At 54.2% G+C, this 17,563-nt stretch overlaps 1 protein-coding gene across 1 annotated transcript; it reads right to left on the bottom strand.

Annotated features, from left to right (window-relative positions):
• Positions 1 to 10,106: 10,106 nt before the first annotated feature.
• c1qa (complement C1q A chain) lies at positions 10,107 to 16,971 on the bottom strand. The gene is made up of 3 exons (XM_031894888.1): positions 16,804 to 16,971; positions 13,660 to 13,829; positions 10,107 to 10,761 (listed from the first exon to the last, which is right to left on the bottom strand). Exons 2-3 carry the CDS (start codon positions 13,820 to 13,822, stop codon positions 10,208 to 10,210), a joined length of 717 nt encoding a protein of 238 aa, XP_031750748.1. The 5' UTR covers positions 13,823 to 13,829; positions 16,804 to 16,971; the 3' UTR covers positions 10,107 to 10,207.
• Positions 16,972 to 17,563: the final 592 nt, after the last annotated feature.

The raw sequence follows: 17,563 nt of genomic DNA, 5'->3' as shown, positions 1-17,563 counted from the left end.
CTCCTGAAACAACTGTAACACAAGGCAGCAGCCTGACAGACCTGACTCGCTGGGGGAGACTGACCCCTGAAACACCTGTAAACACAAGGCAGCAGCCTGACAGACCTGACTCGCTGGGGGAGACCGACCCCTGAACAGTGTAACACAAGGCAGCAGCCTGACAGACTGATCGCTGGGGGAACCGACCCCGAAACACTGTAACACAGGGCAGCAGCCTGACAAGACCTGACTCGCTGGGGGAGACCGACCCCTGAAACAGTGTAACACAAGGCAGCAGCCTGACAGACTCTGACTCGCTGGGGGAGACTGACCCCTGAAACAGTGTAAACACAGGCAGCAGCCTGAACAGACCTGACTCGCTGGGGGATGACTGACCCCTGAAACAGTGTAACACGTAAGGCAGCATGCCTGACAGACCTGACTCACTTGGGGAGACGACCCCTGAAAACAGTGTAACACAAGGCAGGCAGCCTGACAGACCTGACTCGCTGGGGAGACGACCCTGAACACTGTAACACAGGGCAGCCTCGACTCGGCTTGGGAAGACCGACCCCTGAGAACACTGTAACACAAGGAGCAGCCTGACAGCCTGACCGCTGGGGGAGACCGACCCCTGAAACAGGTAACACAAGGCAGCACCCTGACAGACCTGACTCGCGGGGGAGACCGACCCCGAAACAGTGTAACCCAAGGCAGCAAGCTGACCAGACCCGCTGGGGAGCTGACCCCTGAAACAGTGTAACACAGGCAGCAGCCTGACAGACCTGACTCGCTGGGGGAGACCGACCCCTGAAACACTGTTAACACAGGGCAGCAGCCTGACAGACCTGACTCGCTGGGGAGACCGACCCCTGAAACACTGTAACAACAGGCAGCAGCCTGACAGGACCTGACTCGCTGGGGGAGACTGACCCCTGAAACAGTGTAACACAAGGCAAGCAGCCTGACAGACCTGACTCGCTGGGGGAGACTGACCCTGAAACACGTAACACAGGCAGCAGCCTACAGACCTGACTCGCTGGGGAGACTGACCCTGAAACACTGTAACACAGGGCAGCAGCCTTACAGACCTGACTCGCTGGGGAGACCGACCCTAAAACAGTGTAACACAAGGCAAGCACCTGACAGACCTGACTCGCTGGGGGAGACCGACCCTGAAACACTGTAACACAAGGCAGCAGCCTGACAGACCTGACTCGCTGGGGGAGACCGACCCCTGAAACGTGTAACACAAGGCAGCAGCCTGACAGACCTGACTCGCTGGGGAAGACGACCCCCTGAAACACTGTAACACAAGGCAGCAGCCTGACAGGACCTGACTCGCTGGGGGAGACCGACCCTGAAAAACACTGTAACACAAGGGCAGCAGCCTGACAGACCTGACTCGCTGGGGGAACCGACCCCTGAAACACTGTAACACAAGGCAGCAGCCTGACAGACCTGACTCGCTGGGGGAGACTGACCCTGAAACAGTGTAACACAAGGCAGCAGCCTGACAGACCTGACTCGCTGGGGGAGACTGACCCCTGAAACAGTGTAACACAGGGCAGCAGCCTGACAGCACCTGACTCGCTGGGGGAGAGACCCTAAACAGTGAAACACAAGCAGCAGCCGACAGACCTGACTCGCTGGGGGAGACCGACCCCTGAAACACTGTAAACACAAGGCAGCAGCCTGACAGACCTGACTCGCTGGGGAGACCGACCCCTGAAACACTGTAACACAAGGCAGCAGCCTGACAGACTGACTGCGCTGGGAGACGACCCTGAAACACCTGTAACACAAGCAGCAGCCTGACAGACCTGACTCGCTGGGGGAGACTGACCCCTGAAACATGTAAACACAAGGCAGCAGCCTGACAGCCTGAAACTCGCTGGGAGATGACCCGAACACTGTAACACAAGGCAGCAGCCTGACAGACTGACTCGCTGGGGGGACTGACCCCTGAAACACTGTAACACAAGGCAGCAGCCTGAACAGACCTGACTCGCTGGGGGAGACTGACCCCTGAAAACACTGTTAACACAAGGCAGCAGCCTGACAGACCTGACTCACTGGGGGAGACTGACCCTGAAACAGTGTAACACAAGGCAGCAGCCCTGACAGAACCTGACTCGCTGGGGAGACTGACCCCTGAACACTGTAACACAAGGCAGCAGCCTGACAGACCTGACTCACTGGGGAGACTGACCCCTGAACAGTGTAACACAGGGCAGCAGCCTGACAGACCTGACTCGCTGGGGGAGACCGACCCCTGAAACAGTGTAACACAAGGCAGCAGCCTGACAGACCTGACTCGCTGGGGGAGACTGACTCCTGAAACAGTGTAACACAAGGCAGCAGCCTGACAGGCCTGACTCGCTGGGGGAGACTGACCCCTGAAACAGTGTAACACAAGGCAACAGCCTGACAGACCTGACTCGCTGGGGGAGACCGACCCCTGAAACAGTGTAACACAAGGCAGCAGCCTGACAGACCTGACTCGCTGGGGGAGACCGACCCCTGAAACAGTGTAACACAAGGCAGCAGCCTGACAGACCTGACTCGCTGGGGGAGACCGACCCCTGAAACATAGTAACATAGTAACATAGTAAGTTGGGTTGAAAAAAGACATACGTCCATCAAGTTCAACCATAATGCCTATACCTAACCTGCCTAACTACAAGTTGATCCAGAGGAAGGCAAAAAACCCCATCTGAAGCCTCTCTAATTTGCCTCAGAGGGGAAAAAATTCCTTCCTGACTCCAAGATGGCAATCGGACCAGTCCCTGTATCAACTTGTACTAAGAGCTATCTCCCATAACCTTGTATTCCCTCACTTGTACTGAGAGCTATCCCCCATACCCCTGTATTCCCTCACTTGCTAAGAATCCATCCAGCCCCTTCTTAAAGCTATATAATGTATCAGCCAGTACGACTGATTCGGGGAGGGAATTCCACAACTTCACAGCTCTCACTGTAAAAAATCCTTTCCGAATGTTTAAATGGAACCTCCCTTCTTCTAAACGGAGTGGGTGCCCTCGTGTCTGTTGGAAGGACCTACTGGTAAATAAAACATTAGAGAGGTTATTATATGATCCCCTTATATATTTATACATAGTTATCATGTCACCTCTTAAGCGCCTCTTCTCCAGTGTAAACAGACCCAACTTGGCCAGTCTTTCCCCATAACCGAGACTTTCCATTCCCTTTACCAGCTTAGTTGCCCTTCTCTGGACCCTCTCTAACTCAGTAATGTCCCGTTTGAGCACTGGAGACCAAAACTGAACAGCATATTCTAGATGGGGCCTTACCAGTGCTCTGTAAAGGGGAAAAATAACCCCCTCCTCCCGTGAATCTATACCCCTTTTAATACAGCTCAGAACCTTGTTTGCCCTTGCAGCTGCTGCCTGGCATTGCTTGCTACAGCCAAGTTTATTATCTACAAGGACTCCAAGCTCCTTCTCCATTATGGATTTGCCTAGTGCAGTCCCATTAAGGGTATAAGTGGGGGCATATTTTTACATCCCAGGTGCATGACCTTACATTTATCCACATTAAATCTCATCTGCCACTTAGCTGCCCAGATTGCCAGTTGGTCAAGATCCTGCTGCAGGGATGTCACATCCTGGATAGAATTGACTGGTCTGCAGAGTTTTGTGTCATCTGCAAACACTGATACATTACTCATAATACCCTCCCCTAAGTCATTTATGAACAAATTAAACAAAAGTGGACCCAGTACAGAACCCTGAGGGACCCCACTGAGAACCTTACTCCAAGTAGAGAATGTGCCATTAACAACCCCCCTCTGTACCCGATCCTGTAGCCAGTTTTCTATCCATGTGCAAACGACTTCACTAAGACCAATAGACCTTAGCTTAGAAAGCAGTCGTTTGTGGGGAACGGTATCAAATGCTTTGGCAAAATCCAAATAGATGATATCTACTGCATCCCCACTGTCCAGCTTCTTACTTACCTCATCATAAAAAGCAATTAAATTGGTCTGACATGACCTGTCCTTCATAAAGCCATGCTGATTACTGCTCATAATGCCATTCTCCACTACATAATTTTGAATGTGATCCCTTAACAAGCCTTCAAATAACTTGCCCACCACGGATGTCAGACTTACAGGCCTATAATTGCCAGGCTGAGATCTTATTCCCTTTTTAAATATGGGAGTGACATTCGCCTTCTTTCAATCACTAGGTACCATACCTGATGAAGAGAGGTCTGAGAATATCAGAAACAAGGGCCACTGCAATTCTGCCCCTAGCTCTCTCAGTACCCGAGGGTGTATTCCATCTGGCCCAGGTGCCTTGTTTACATTTATCGTGTGTAACCCTTTAAGCACCATATCCTGTGCCAACCACTGTGTAGTTGGAGCTGAGGCAACAGTGAAGCTATTGGGTGGGACTTGTCCCACTGGCTCCCCCTACTGTATACACAGAAGAAAAGAACTGGTTAAGCACATCTGCCTTTTCTGTATCCGCTGTAACCATATTGTTATTATAACTCAATGGGGCCACACCCTCAACCTGCATCTTTTTACTATTAATATACTTAAAAAACTTTTTGGGGTTAGTCTTGGCCTCGGCCGCGATGCGCTCCTCATTTTCTATCTTTGCCTTCCGGATTGCTGTTTTACACACTTGTTATAGTGTTTATATTCATTAAACGCAGCTACTGTCCCTCTGACTTATATTTCTTAAAAGCTTTCCTTTTTCTCCCTATTAACTTCTTTCCCTCAGAGTTAAGCCACATGGGGTGATTCTTAACACTTCTACTTTTTCTTATTAATGGAATGAATTGAGAACAGTAATGATTTAATATCAGTTTTAATGACAACCATTTCTGCTCTGTGTTTTTATCAGAAAACATAATGCCCCAATCTATGCCCTGAAGCGCTGCCCTTAAGGAGCTAAAATTGCCTTCCTAAAATTCAGTGTCTTTGTTGCCCCCGTGTAATTTGTTTCCTGCACCAAACATCAAATGAAATAACATTATGGTCACTATTACCCAGGGGTTCAACCACTTGCACATTTGCTATACGTTCTGGGCCATTAGAGATCACTAGATCTAGTATAGCATTGTTCCTGGTTGGCTCCTCAACAACCTGTGACATAAAGTTGTCGTGCAGCAAGTTTTTATAAACTTGTTCCCATTTACTGTCCTGGCAGTACTATTGCCCAGTCAATATCAGGGTAATTAAAATCCCCCATTATTATCACTTGCCCCAAACTAGCAGCCTTTTCTATTTGCAACAGGAGCTGGGCCTCCTCCTCTTCGCTTACATTAGGGGGTCTATAGCATACCCCTACAATTAGCTTGGTAGATTCTTTACTATCTGTGAGAAGCTCAACCCATAAGGATTCAGCTCCCTCTGTTACCCCCATCACAACAGTGTAACACAAGGCAGCAGCCTGACAGACCTGACTCGCTGGGGGAGACTGACCCCTGAAACACTGTAACACAAGGCAGCAGCCTGACAGACCTGACTCGCTGGGGGAGACTGACCCCTGAAACAGTGTACACAACAGCAGCCACAGACCAGCTGAGCAGCCTGACAGACCTGACTCGCTGGGGGAGACTGACCCCTGAAACACTGTACACAAGGCAGCAGCCTGACAGACCTGACTCGCTGGGGGAGACCGACCCCTGAAACAGTGTAACACAAGGCAGCAGCCTGACAGACCTGACTCGCTGGGAGACTGACCCCTGAAACAGTGTAACACAAGGCAGCAGCCTGACAGACCTGACTCGCTGGGGAGACCGACCCCTGAAACACTGTAACACAAGGCAGCAGCCTGACAGACCTGACTCGCTGGGGGAGACCGACCCCTGAAACAGTGTAACACAGGCAGCAGCCTGACAGGCCTGACTCGCTGGGGAGACCGACCCCTGAAACAGTGTAACACAAGGCAGCAGCCTGACAGACCTGACTCACTGGGGGAGACTGACCCTGAAACAGTGTAACACAAGGCAGCAGCCTGACAGACCTGACTCTGGGGGAGACTGACCCCTGAAACAGTGTAACACAGGGCAGCAGCCTGACAGACCTGACTCGCTGGGGAGACTGACCCCTGAAACAGTGTAACACAAGGCAGCAGCTGACAGACCTGACTCGCTGGGGAGACTGACCCCTGAAACAGTGTAACACAGGGCAGCAGCTGACAGACCTGACTCGCTGGGGAGACTGACCCCTGAAACACTGTAACACAAGCAGCAGCCTGACAGACCTGACTCGCTGGGGGAGACTGACCCCTGAAACACTGTAACACAAGCAGCAGCCTGACAGACCTGACTCGCTGGGGGAGACTGACCCCTGAAACAGTGTAACACAGGGCAGCAGCCTGACAGACCTGACTCGCTGGGAGACTGACCCCTGAAACAGTGTAACACAAAGGCAGCAGCCTGACAGACCTGACTCGCTGGGGAGACTGACCCCTGAAACACTGTAACACAAGGCAGCAGCCTGACAGACCTGACTCGCTGGGGGAGACTGACCCCTGAAACAGTGTAACACAAGGCAGCAGCCTGACAGACCTGACTCGCTGGGAGACTCCCTGACACAGGCAGCAGCCTGACAGACCTGACTCGGGGAGACTGACCCTGAAACAGTGTAACACAAGCAGCAGCCTGACAGACCTGACTCGCTGGGGGAGACTGACCCCTGAAACAGTGTAACACAAGGCAGCAGCCTGACAGACCTGACTCGCTGGGGGAGACCGACCCCTGAAACACTGTAACACAAGGCAGCAGCCTGACAGACCTGACTCGCTGGGGAGACGACCCCTGAAACAGTGTAACACAAGGCAGCAGCCTGACAGACCTGACTCGCTGGGGGAGACTGACCCCTGAAACAGTGTAACACAAGGCAGCAGCCTGACAGACCTGACTCGCTGGGGGAGACTGACCCCTGAAACACTGTAACACAAGGCAGCAGCCTGACAGACCTGACTCGCTGGGGGAGACTGACCCCTGAAAACAGTGTAACACAGGCAGCAGCCTGACAGACCTGACTCGCTGGGGAGACTGACCCCTGAAACAGTGTAACACAAGGCAGCAGCCTGACAGACCTGACTCGCTGGGGAGACTGACCCCTGAAACACTGTAACACAAGGCAGCAGCCTGACAGACCTGACTCGCTGGGGGGACTGACCCTGAAACACTGTAACACAAGGCAGCAGCCTGACAGACCTGACTCGCTGGGGAGACTGACCCCTGAAACAGTGTAACACAAGGCAGCAGCCTGACAGACCTGACTCGCTGGGGGAGACTGACCCCTGAAACACTGTAACACAAGGCAGCAGCCTGACAGACCTGACTCGCTGGGGGAGACTGACCCCTGAAACAGTGTAACACAGGGCAGCAGCCTGACAGACCTGACTCGCTGGGGGAGACTGACCCCTGAAACAGTGTAACACAAGGCAGCAGCCTGACAGACCTGACTCGCTGGGGGAGACTGACCCCTGAAACAGTGTAACACAAGGCAACAGCCTGACAGACCTGACTCGCTGGGGGAGACTGACCCCTGAAACAGTGTAACACAAGGCAGCAGCCTGACAGACCTGACTCGCTGGGGGAGACTGACCCCTGAAACACTGTAACACAGGCAGCAGCCTGACAGACCTGACTCGCTGGGAGACTGACCCCTGAAAACACTGTAACACAAGGCAGCAGCTGACAGACCTGACTCACTGGGGGAGACTGACCTGAAACTAACACAGGGCAGCAGCCTGACAGACCTGACTCGCTGGGGAGACTGACCCCTGAAACACTGTAACACAAGGCAGCAGCCTGACAGACCTGACTCGCTGGGGGAGACTGACCCCTGAAACAGTGTAACACAAGGCAGCAGCCTGACAGACCTGACTCGCTGGGGAGACTGACCCCTGAAACAGTGTAACACAAGGCAGCAGCCTGACAGACCTGACTCGCTGGGGGAGACTGACCCCTGAAACAGTGTAACACAAGGCAGCAGCCTGACAGACCTGACTCGCTGACGACCTGCCCTCTGACTGGGGGAGACCGACCCTGAAACAGTGTAACACAAGGCAGCAGCCTGACAGACCTGACTCGCTGGGGGAGACTGATCCCTGAAACAGTGTAAACACAAGGCAGCAGCCTGACAGACCTGACTCGCTGGGGAGACCGACCCCTGAAACACTGTAACACAGGGCAGCAGCCTGACAGACCTGACTCGCTGGGGGAGACTGACCCCTTAAACACTGTAACACAAGGCAGCAGCCTGACAGACCTGACTCGCTGGGGGAGACTGACCCTGAAACAGTGTAACACAAGCAGCAGCCTGACAGACCTGACTCACTGGGGAGACTGACCCCTGAAACACTGTAACACAAGGCAGCAGCCTGACAGACCTGACTCGCTGGGGGAGACTGACCCCTGAAACACTGTAACACAAGGCAGCAGCCTGACAGACCTGACTCACTGGGGGAGACTGACCCCTGAAACAGTGTAACACAAGGCAGCAGCCTGACAGACCTGACTCGCTGGGGAGACTGACCCCTGAAACACTGTAACACAAGGCAGCAGCCTGACAGACCTGACTCGCTGGGGGGAGACTGACCCCTGAAACACTGTAACACAAGGCAGCAGCCTGACAGACCTGACTCACTGGGGGAGACTGACCCCTGAAACAGTGTAACACAAGGCAGCAGCCTGACAGACCTGACTCGCTGGGGGAGACCGACCCCTGAAACACTGTAACACAAGGCAGCAGCCTGACAGACCTGACTCGCTGGGGGAGACTGCCCTTTGCAACATTGTTTGAAATGTAACAACCAGGAGTTCAGCAAATGCTGCTTTCTGTAGCAATTACATTTACATTCCTGCCTCACTTCCTGGTTCTGCCGAGTCACTGTTTGCAGAGGTGCAGACAGTAAAGCAAATGACCTGCCTATAATGAGCTGCAGGGAAGGGGGGGTTGTTTATACAGAGCATATGCTTCTATTTGATCAAATTACCTCTTTTTACATGAGGGGGGGGTATATAGAATTCAGGAGAAAATATCCTAGGGGTAAATGTTTATATAAGTCTAAACACAAGGGGGGGGGGGCTTGAAAGTATAAAGTCTAAATACCTCTCCCTTAAAGGGAAACTAAAGCCTAAAAAAGACTATGGGTAGAAATGTTTAGCTGTGGGGTTTGAGCCCCTGTACCAGACCAAAGCCCCCAAAGCTCTATAGAAATAAAGCCCCATGCCCCTGAAGATGCCCACAGTAGCTCTCCATCTTTTGCCCAACTACTGCACATGCTCAGTCTGCTCTTGGCTGATGTCACTGAGCTTAGGGAGCGACTCCCAATATTCTTCTTTCCCCTGCCTGCTTGCTCTAGTCTCTGCCTGTTCCCTACATGCATACAGGCCAACCAATCACAGGCCTGTCTGGCACTTTGAGCTTGGGGAGAGACTTTAGCTGAATCCTTATTGGCTGACTTTGCTTTCCCCCTTGCTATTATAATTATATTGTTAATTACACATAGGCTGATTCTATCCCTTATATACCATAGAGTGACAGCACCATATGCCCCTCCCACATAGGGGCCAAACATAACCAAATCACTGTGCCCAAAGCCAATGGGGATTCAGGCACCGACTGGTTATTATACAGAGACACAGGCTGTGGTTAAAGTGCCAGTCACTTTGCTGATACAGAACTGCCCCCTGGGAATAATCTGCCCCCTGGGAATAATCTGCCCCCTGGGAATAATCTGCCCCCTGGAATAAACTGCCCCCTGGGAATAAACTGCCCCCTGGGAATAAACTGCCCCCCTGGGAATAAACTGCCCCCTGGGAATAAAACTGCCCCCTGGAATAAACTGCCCTCTTGGGAATAAACTGCCCCCTGGAATAAACTGCCCCATGGGAATAAACTGCCCCCTGGGAATAAACTGCCCCCTGGGAATAAACTGCCCCCTGGGAATAAACTGCCCCCTGGAATAAACTGCCCCCTGGAATAAACTGCCCTCTGGGAATAAACTGCCCCCTGGGAATAAACTGCCCCCATGGCAATGTGCTACACTCACTGTGGCCACTAGGGGCAGTTTCCCTTTCCCCGCTGCCCCCGCCCACTCCTTCAGCCAATCAGTAAATACAAACTCATGATCCAGTAATTAGATTTAATGGCACAAACGATACAGATATGATCACAATCAGCTGCCCCCCCCCCGGGGACCTGCCCCACACGGGGCATTAATGGGAGCGGTTAGTGGGGGAAGAGCAAGAAGCCGCTGAAGACGCTGGTGGTGTCGGGGGAAGTCGCGATGTTCTTTCTGTGGGCGTCGGTTTCGATCCAGACCTGGTCGCCATGGCGCAGACTGAGGACGGCGGCGCCGGAGTTGACTTGGTGCTGTTGGGCTTTGGTGCTGGTGTCGCAGAACCCGAGGAGCCTGGCTCCGTTCCGCACAATGTAGAGACACAGGTCCCCGGCTGAGACCACCTGGAAGGTGAAGTAGTAGAACCCCGGGTCGGCGCAGACGTATTTGCCCGCGGCGCTGTAGGCGCCTTCCATGTTGGTAACGGGCTTAGTAAATAGCACCATGTTGCCTTGGATACGGGGGCTGATGGCGGAGAAGGCGGGGCGGCGCTGATTGGCCAGGTTGGCCATTGGGCCCTTTGCTCCTTTTGGCCCCATTTCACCCAGAGGGCCAGGGGGACCTTGTGGGCCTTTATATCCTATTGGCCCAGGTTCCCCAGGGGGTCCAGGATTCCCATCATCCCCCTTGGCTGCTGTGAGCCCCGAGTTCCTGCCGGGCACCCCTAAATGTAAATGATATTCAGTCAGTTCTACCAACAGCGGGACAGTGTGTATAGTAAGGCAAGAGAGTGTCAGGGGGAGGGGCTGTAACTGGGGGACAGTGTGTATAGTAAGGCAAGATAGTGTCAGGGGGGGGCTGTAACTGGGGGACAGTGTGTATGTAAGCAAGTAGTGTCAGGGGAGGGGCTGTAACTGGGGGACAGTGTGTATAGTAAGCAAGATGGTGTCAGGGGGAGGGTGCTAACTGGGGGGACAGTGGTTAAGTAAGGCAAGATGGTGTCAGGGGGAGGGGCTGTAACTGGGGGACAGTGTGTATAGTAAGGCAAGAGAGTGTCAGGGGGAGGGGCTGTAACTGGGGGACAGTGTGTATAGTAAGGCAAGATGGTGTCAGGGGGAGGGGCTGTAACTGTGGGACAGTGTGTATAGTAAGGCAAGATAGTGCCAGGGGGAGGGGCTGTAACTGGGGGACAGTGTGTATAGTAAGGCAAGATAGTGTCAGGGGGAGGGGCTGTAACTGGGGGACAGTGTGTATAGTAAGGCAAGATAGTGTCAGGGGGAGGGGCTGTAACTGGGGGACAGTGTGTATAGTAAGGCAAGATAGTGTCAGGGGGAGGGGCTGTAACTGGGGACAGTGTGTATAGTAAGGCAAGAGAGTGTCAGGGGGAGGGGCTGTAACTGGGGACAGTGTGTATAGTAAGGCAAGATAGTGTCAGGGGAGGGGCTGTAACTGTGGGACAGTGTGTATAGTAAGGCAAGAGAGTGTCAGGGGGAGGGGCTGTAACTGGGGACAGTGTGTATAGTAAGGCAAGAGAGTGTCAGGGGGAGGGGCTGTAACTGGGGACAGTGTGTATAGTAAGGCAAGAGAGTGTCAGGGGGAGGGGCTGTAACTGGGGGACAGTGTGTATAGTAAGGCAAGAGAGTGTCAGGGGGAGGGGCTGTAACTGGGGGACAGTGTGTATAGTAAGGCAAGATAGTGTCAGGGGTAGGGGCTGTAACTGGGGGACAGTGTGTATAGTAAGGCAAGATAGTGTCAGGGGGAGGGGCTGTAACTGGGGGACAGTGTGTATAGTAAGGCAAGATAGTGTCAGGGGGAGGGGCTGTAACTGGGGGACAGTGTGTATAGTAAGGCAAGAGAGTGTCAGGGGAGGGGCTGTAACTGGGGGACAGTGTGTATAGTAAGGCAAGAGAGTGTCAGGGGGAGGGGCTGTAACTGGGGGACAGTGTGTATAGTAAGGCAAGAGAGTGTCAGGGGGAGGGGCTGTAACTGGGGGACAGTGTGTATAGTAAGGCAAGAGAGTGTCAGGGGGAGGGGCTGTAACTGGGGGACAGTGTGTATAGTAAGGCAAGATAGTGTCAGGGGTAGGGGCTGTAACTGGGGACAGTGTGTATAGTAAGGCAAGATAGTGTCAGGGGGAGGGGCTGTAACTGGGGGACAGTGTGTATAGTAAGGCAAGATAGTGTCAGGGGGAGGGGCTGTAACTGGGGGACAGTGTGTATAGTAAGGCAAGATAGTGTCAGGGGGAGGGGCTGTAACTGGGGGACAGTGTGTATAGTAAGGCAAGATAGTGTCAGGGGGAGGGGCTGTAACTGGGGGACAGTGTGTATAGTAAGGCAAGATAGTGTCAGGGGAGGGGCTGTAACTGGGGGACAGTGTGTATAGTAAGGCAAGAGAGTGTCAGGGGAGGGGCTGTAACTGGGGGACAGTGTGTATAGTAAGGCAAGAGAGTGTCAGGGGGAGGGGCTGTAACTGGGGGACAGTGTGTATAGTAAGGCAAGAGAGTGTCAGGGGGAGGGGCTGTAACTGGGGGACAGTGTGTATAGTAAGGCAAGATAGTGTCAGGGGGAGGGGCTGTAACTGGGGGACAGTGTGTATAGTAAGGCAAGATAGTGTCAGGGGGAGGGGCTGTAACTGGGGGACAGTGTGTATAGTAAGGCAAGATAGTGTCAGGGGTAGGGGCTGTAACTGGGGGACAGTGTGTATAGTAAGGCAAGATAGTGTCAGGGGGAGGGGCTGTAACTGGGGGACAGTGTGTATAGTAAGGCAAGATAGTGTCAGGGGGAGGGGCTGTAACTGGGGGACAGTGTGTATAGTAAGGCAAGATAGTGTCAGGGGGAGGGGTTTTAACTGGGGGGCAGTGTGTATAGTAAGGCAAGATAGTGTCAGGGGGAGGGGCTGTAACTGGGGACAGTGTGTATAGTAAGGCAAGATAGTGTCAGGGGGAGGGGCTGTAACTGGGGGACAGTGTGTATAGTAAGGCAAGATAGTGTCAGGGGGAGGGGCTGTAACTGGGGGACAGTGTGTATAGTAAGGCAAGATAGTGTCAGGGGGAGGGGCTGTAACTGGGGGACAGTGTGTATAGTAAGGCAAGATAGTGTCAGGGGGAGGGGCTGTAACTGGGGGACAGTGTGTATAGTAAGGCAAGATAGTGTCAGGGGAGGGGCTGTAACTGGGGGACAGTGTGTATAGTAAGGCAAGATAGTGTCAGGGGGAGGGGCTGTAACTGGGGGACAGTGTGTATAGTAAGGCAAGAGAGTGTCAGGGGGAGGGGCTGTAACTGGGGGACAGTGTGTATAGTAAGGCAAGATAGTGCCAGGGGGAGGGGCTGTAACTGGGGGACAGTGTGTATAGTAAGGCAAGATAGTGTCAGGGGGAGGGGCTGTAACTGGGGGACAGTGTGTATAGTAAGGCAAGATAGTGTCAGGGGGAGGGGCTGTAACTGGGGGACAGTGTGTATAGTAAGGCAAGATAGTGTCAGGGGGAGGGGCTGTAACTGGGGGACAGTGTGTATAGTAAGTTTCTGTAGGGGGTAAGTTAACTGCCCATATATTTTGCCCGTGGGTAAATTTCCCTGGGTGAATGTACTGCCCTGTAGGTAAGTGGGCGTCGTGTAAGTACCCACCTGGGTTTCCTCGCTCTCCTTTCTCTCCCGCTCGCCCATCTCGCCCCGGGGTCCCGGGAAGCCCATCTCTGCCATCTGGTGCCAAACACACATCTGACTGGCACCGAGCCTGGCACCAACCTCCTGCCAAGAGCAGCGCAAGGATCCAACCTCCGGCTCCCATCTCCTCCCTGTAAAATACCGAATAACCTTGGCACGTGGGCACCTCCGAACCCCCAGAGATACCCTTGGCACAGGGGCATGTGGGCACCTCCGAACCCCCAGAGATACCCTTGGCACAGGGGCACGTGGGCACCTCCGAACCCCCAGAGATAACCTTGGCACGTGGGCACCTCCGAACCCCCAGAGATACCCTTGGCACGTTGGCACCTCCGAACCCCCAGAGATACCCTTGGCACAGGGGCACCTCCGAACCCCCAGAGATAACCTTGGCACGTGGGCACCTCCGAACCCCCAGAGATACCCTTGGCACGTGGGCACCTCCGAACCCCCAGAGATAACCTTGGCACGTGGGCACCTCCGAACCCCCAGAGATACCCTTGGCACGTGGGCACCTCCGAACCCCCAGAGATACCCTTGGCACGTGGGCACCTCCGAACCCCCAGAGATAACCTTGGCACGTGGGCACCTCCGAATCCCCAGAGATAACCTTGGCACGTGGGCACCTCCGAACCCCCAGCGATAACCTTGGCACGTGGGCACCTCTGAACCCCAAGAGATACCCTTGGCACAGGGGCACGTGGGCACCTCTGAACCCCCAGAGGGAACCTAGGCACGTGGGCACCTCCGAACCCCAAGAGATACCCTTGGCATGTGGGCACCTCCGAACCCCCAGAGATACCTTTGGCACAGGGGCACGTGGGCACCTCCGAACCCCCAGAGATAACCTTGGCACGTGGGCACCTCTGAACCCCCAGAGATACCCTTGGCACGTGGGCACCTCCGAACCCCCAGAGATACCCTTGGCACGTGGGCACCTCCAAACCCCCAGAGATACCTTTGGCACAGGGGCACGTGGGCACCTCCGAACCCCTCGTGGATAAACTGGTGCCAGTTGCCCCAGGGTGTGTATGTGCCAGGGCAATACCTGTGTCAAGGTGTCAGTAACCCCAGGGTGTGTATGTGCCAGGGCAATACCTGTGTGAAGGTGCCAGTTGCCCCAGGGTGTGTATGTGCCAGGGCAATACCTGTGTGAAGGTGCCAGTTGCCCCAGGGTGTGTATGTGCCAGGGCAATACCTGTGTGAAGGTGTCAGTAACCCCAGGGTGTGTATGTGCCAGGGCAATACCTGTGTGAAGGTGCCAGTTGCCCCAGGGTGTGTATGTGCCAGGGCAATACCTGTGTCAAGGTGTCAGTAACCCCAGGGTGTGTATGTGCCAGGGCAATACCTGTGTGAAGGTGCCAGTTGCCCCAGGGTGTGTATGTGCCAGGGCAATACCTGTGTGAAGGTGCCAGTTGCCCCAGGGTGTGTATGTGCCAGGGCAATACCTGTGTCAAGGTGTCAGTAACCCCAGGGTGTGTATGTGCCAGGGCAATACCTGTGTGAAGGTGCCAGTTGCCCCAGGGTGTGTATGTGCCAGGGCAATACCTGTGTGAAGGTGCCAGTTGCCCCAGGGTGTGTATGTGCCAGGGCAATACCTGTGTGAAGGTGCCAGTTGCCCCAGGGTGTGTATGTGCCAGGGCAATACCTGTGTGAAGGTGCCAGTTGCCCCAGGGTGTGTATGTGCCAGGGCAATACCTGTGTGAAGGTGCCAGTTGCCCCAGGGTGTGTATGTGCCAGGGCAATACCTGTGTGAAGGTGCCAGTTGCCCCAGGGTGTGTATGTGCCAGGGCAATACCTGTGTGAAGGTGCCAGTTGCCCCAGGGTGTGTATGTGCCAGGGCAATACCTGTGTGAAGGTGCCAGTTGCCCCAGGGTGTGTATGTGCCAGGGCAATACCTGTGTGAAGGTGCCAGTTGCCCCAGGGTGTGTATGTGCCAGGGTTACCCCAGGGCAGCAGCTAAAGGGGAACTAAAGTGAAGAATAGAATATCGGTAGAAATGCTGCAGTTTGTAGTTGCACAAGCCCAGGGGCTGAGAGGCCCAATTACAGTCACAGGGGGGCGCCATCTTGTTACTTTGTAAGGGCACGCACATGCTCAGTGGGCTCTGGGCTGCTGTCGGGAGGCGGAGCTTGAGATCAGAGTGAATTATCATATCGGGTAACATCTGCCATAGAAACCGATACAGCCAGAACCAGAACCTGCCGACTGCACTGGATCCTGATAGTCTGCAGTTGGGGGCCAAACACTAAATTATATCCTTATAAACAGCGCGTTCCTATGTCAGTGTGTGTTGTCTGTAACTTAAAGAGACAGTACTCACTGCTACTGCACTCTCTCCTCCATTGTCTGCCCCCCCATGTGACTCCCAGTGCAGCACTCACTGCCCCCCCCTTTATATGGGCACAGAACCCCTCAGTGACTGCTAATATCCTTATCATTTACAGTAGGGGGTACATTATCCCTTATAATACATGAGTGATACTCAGAGTTCCCTGTATAACTCAGCCTGCAGCCTTGTGCCTTTATATGGGGGGCACAGAACCCCTCAGTGACTGCTAATATCCTTATCATTTACAGTAGGGGGTACATTATCCCTTATAATACATGAGTGATACTCAGAGTTCCCTGTATAATTCAGCCTGCAGCCTTGTGCCTTTATATGGGGGGCACAGAACCCCTCAGTGACTGCTAATATCCTTATCATTTACAGTAGGGGGTACATTATCCCTTATAATACATGAGTGATACTCAGAGTTCCCTGTATAACTCAGCCTGCAGCCTTGTGCCTTTATATGGGGGGGCACAGAACCCCTCAGTGACTGCTAATATCCTTATCATTTACAGTAGGGGGTACATTATCCCTTATAATACATGAGTGATACTCAGAGTTCCCTGTATAACTCAGCCTGCAGCCTTGTGCCTTTATATGGGGGGCACAGAACCCCTCAGTGACTGCTAATATCCTTATCATTTACAGTAGGGGGTACATTATCCCTTATAACACCTGAGTGATACTCATGAAACCCCTTTGCAGGTTGGGCACTGCCCCCCTCAGATTATTTCGTGGGGTGTGATACCCGGGGGGCTGGAGCACAGACCTACCTTACGGACCTTGCTGGTGAGTAGAAGGGCAGTTCTGGTTCTGATGCCCCGGGGAGGGGCAGATATTGCCGGAGGATTAGGAGGCGGCGACTTCCCCTCCAGCTTTTACTTCTCTTTTCCCAGATCTGCAAACAGTGGCGCCGCCCAAACCTTGTGCCCCAGAGATGCCAGGACAGCGCCCGTGTAACTACCCCCCCATTGGCTCCATCATGTACCCACTGTACCCCTGCCCTAATGCCCCTCCCTGCCCCAATGCCCCTCCCTGCCCCAATGCCCCTCCCTGCCCCAATGCCCCTCCCTGCTCTAATGCCCTCCTGCCCCATACCCCTCCCTGCCCCATGCCCCTCCCTGCCCCATGCCCCTCCCTGCCCCATGCCCTCCCTGCCCCATGCCCCTCCCTGCCCCATACCCCTCCCTGCCCCATGCCCCTCCCTGCCCCAATGCCCCTCCCTGCCCCATGCCCCTCCCTTCCCTAATGCCCCTCCCTGCCCCATGCCCCTCCCTGCCCCATACCCCTCCCTGCCCCATGTCCCTCCTTCCCTAATGCCCCTCCCTGCCCTAATGCCCCTCCCTGCCCCATGCCCCTCCCTTCCCTAATGCCCCTCCCTGCCCTAATGCCCCTCCCTTCCCTAATGCCCCTCCCTGCCCTAATGCCCCTCCCTGCCCTAATGCCCCTCCCTGCCCTAATGCCCCTCCTGCCCCATGCCCCTCCCTTCCCTAATGCCCCTCCCTGCCCTAAAGCCCCTCCCTGCCCCATGCC

Source organism: Xenopus tropicalis, unplaced genomic scaffold (genome assembly GCF_000004195.4).
Source record: "Xenopus tropicalis strain Nigerian unplaced genomic scaffold, UCB_Xtro_10.0 Sca1, whole genome shotgun sequence".
Classification (NCBI taxonomy): Eukaryota; Metazoa; Chordata; class Amphibia; order Anura; family Pipidae; genus Xenopus; species Xenopus tropicalis.
The sequence above is the reverse complement of the archived record's forward strand: the minus strand, read 5'-3'. Positions and strand labels throughout refer to the sequence as shown.

Bases quoted from the DNA above. Each gene is read 5' to 3' on its own strand.
- c1qa (XM_031894888.1), bottom strand. From the start codon at position 13,822: ATGGGAGCCGGAGGTTGGATCCTTGCGCTGCTCTTGGCAGGAGGTTGG. The intron at 10,762-13,659 runs GTGGGTACTTAC...ATTTACATTTAG, and splicing joins AGGAGAGCGAGGAAACCCAG to GGGTGCCCGGCAGGAACTCG.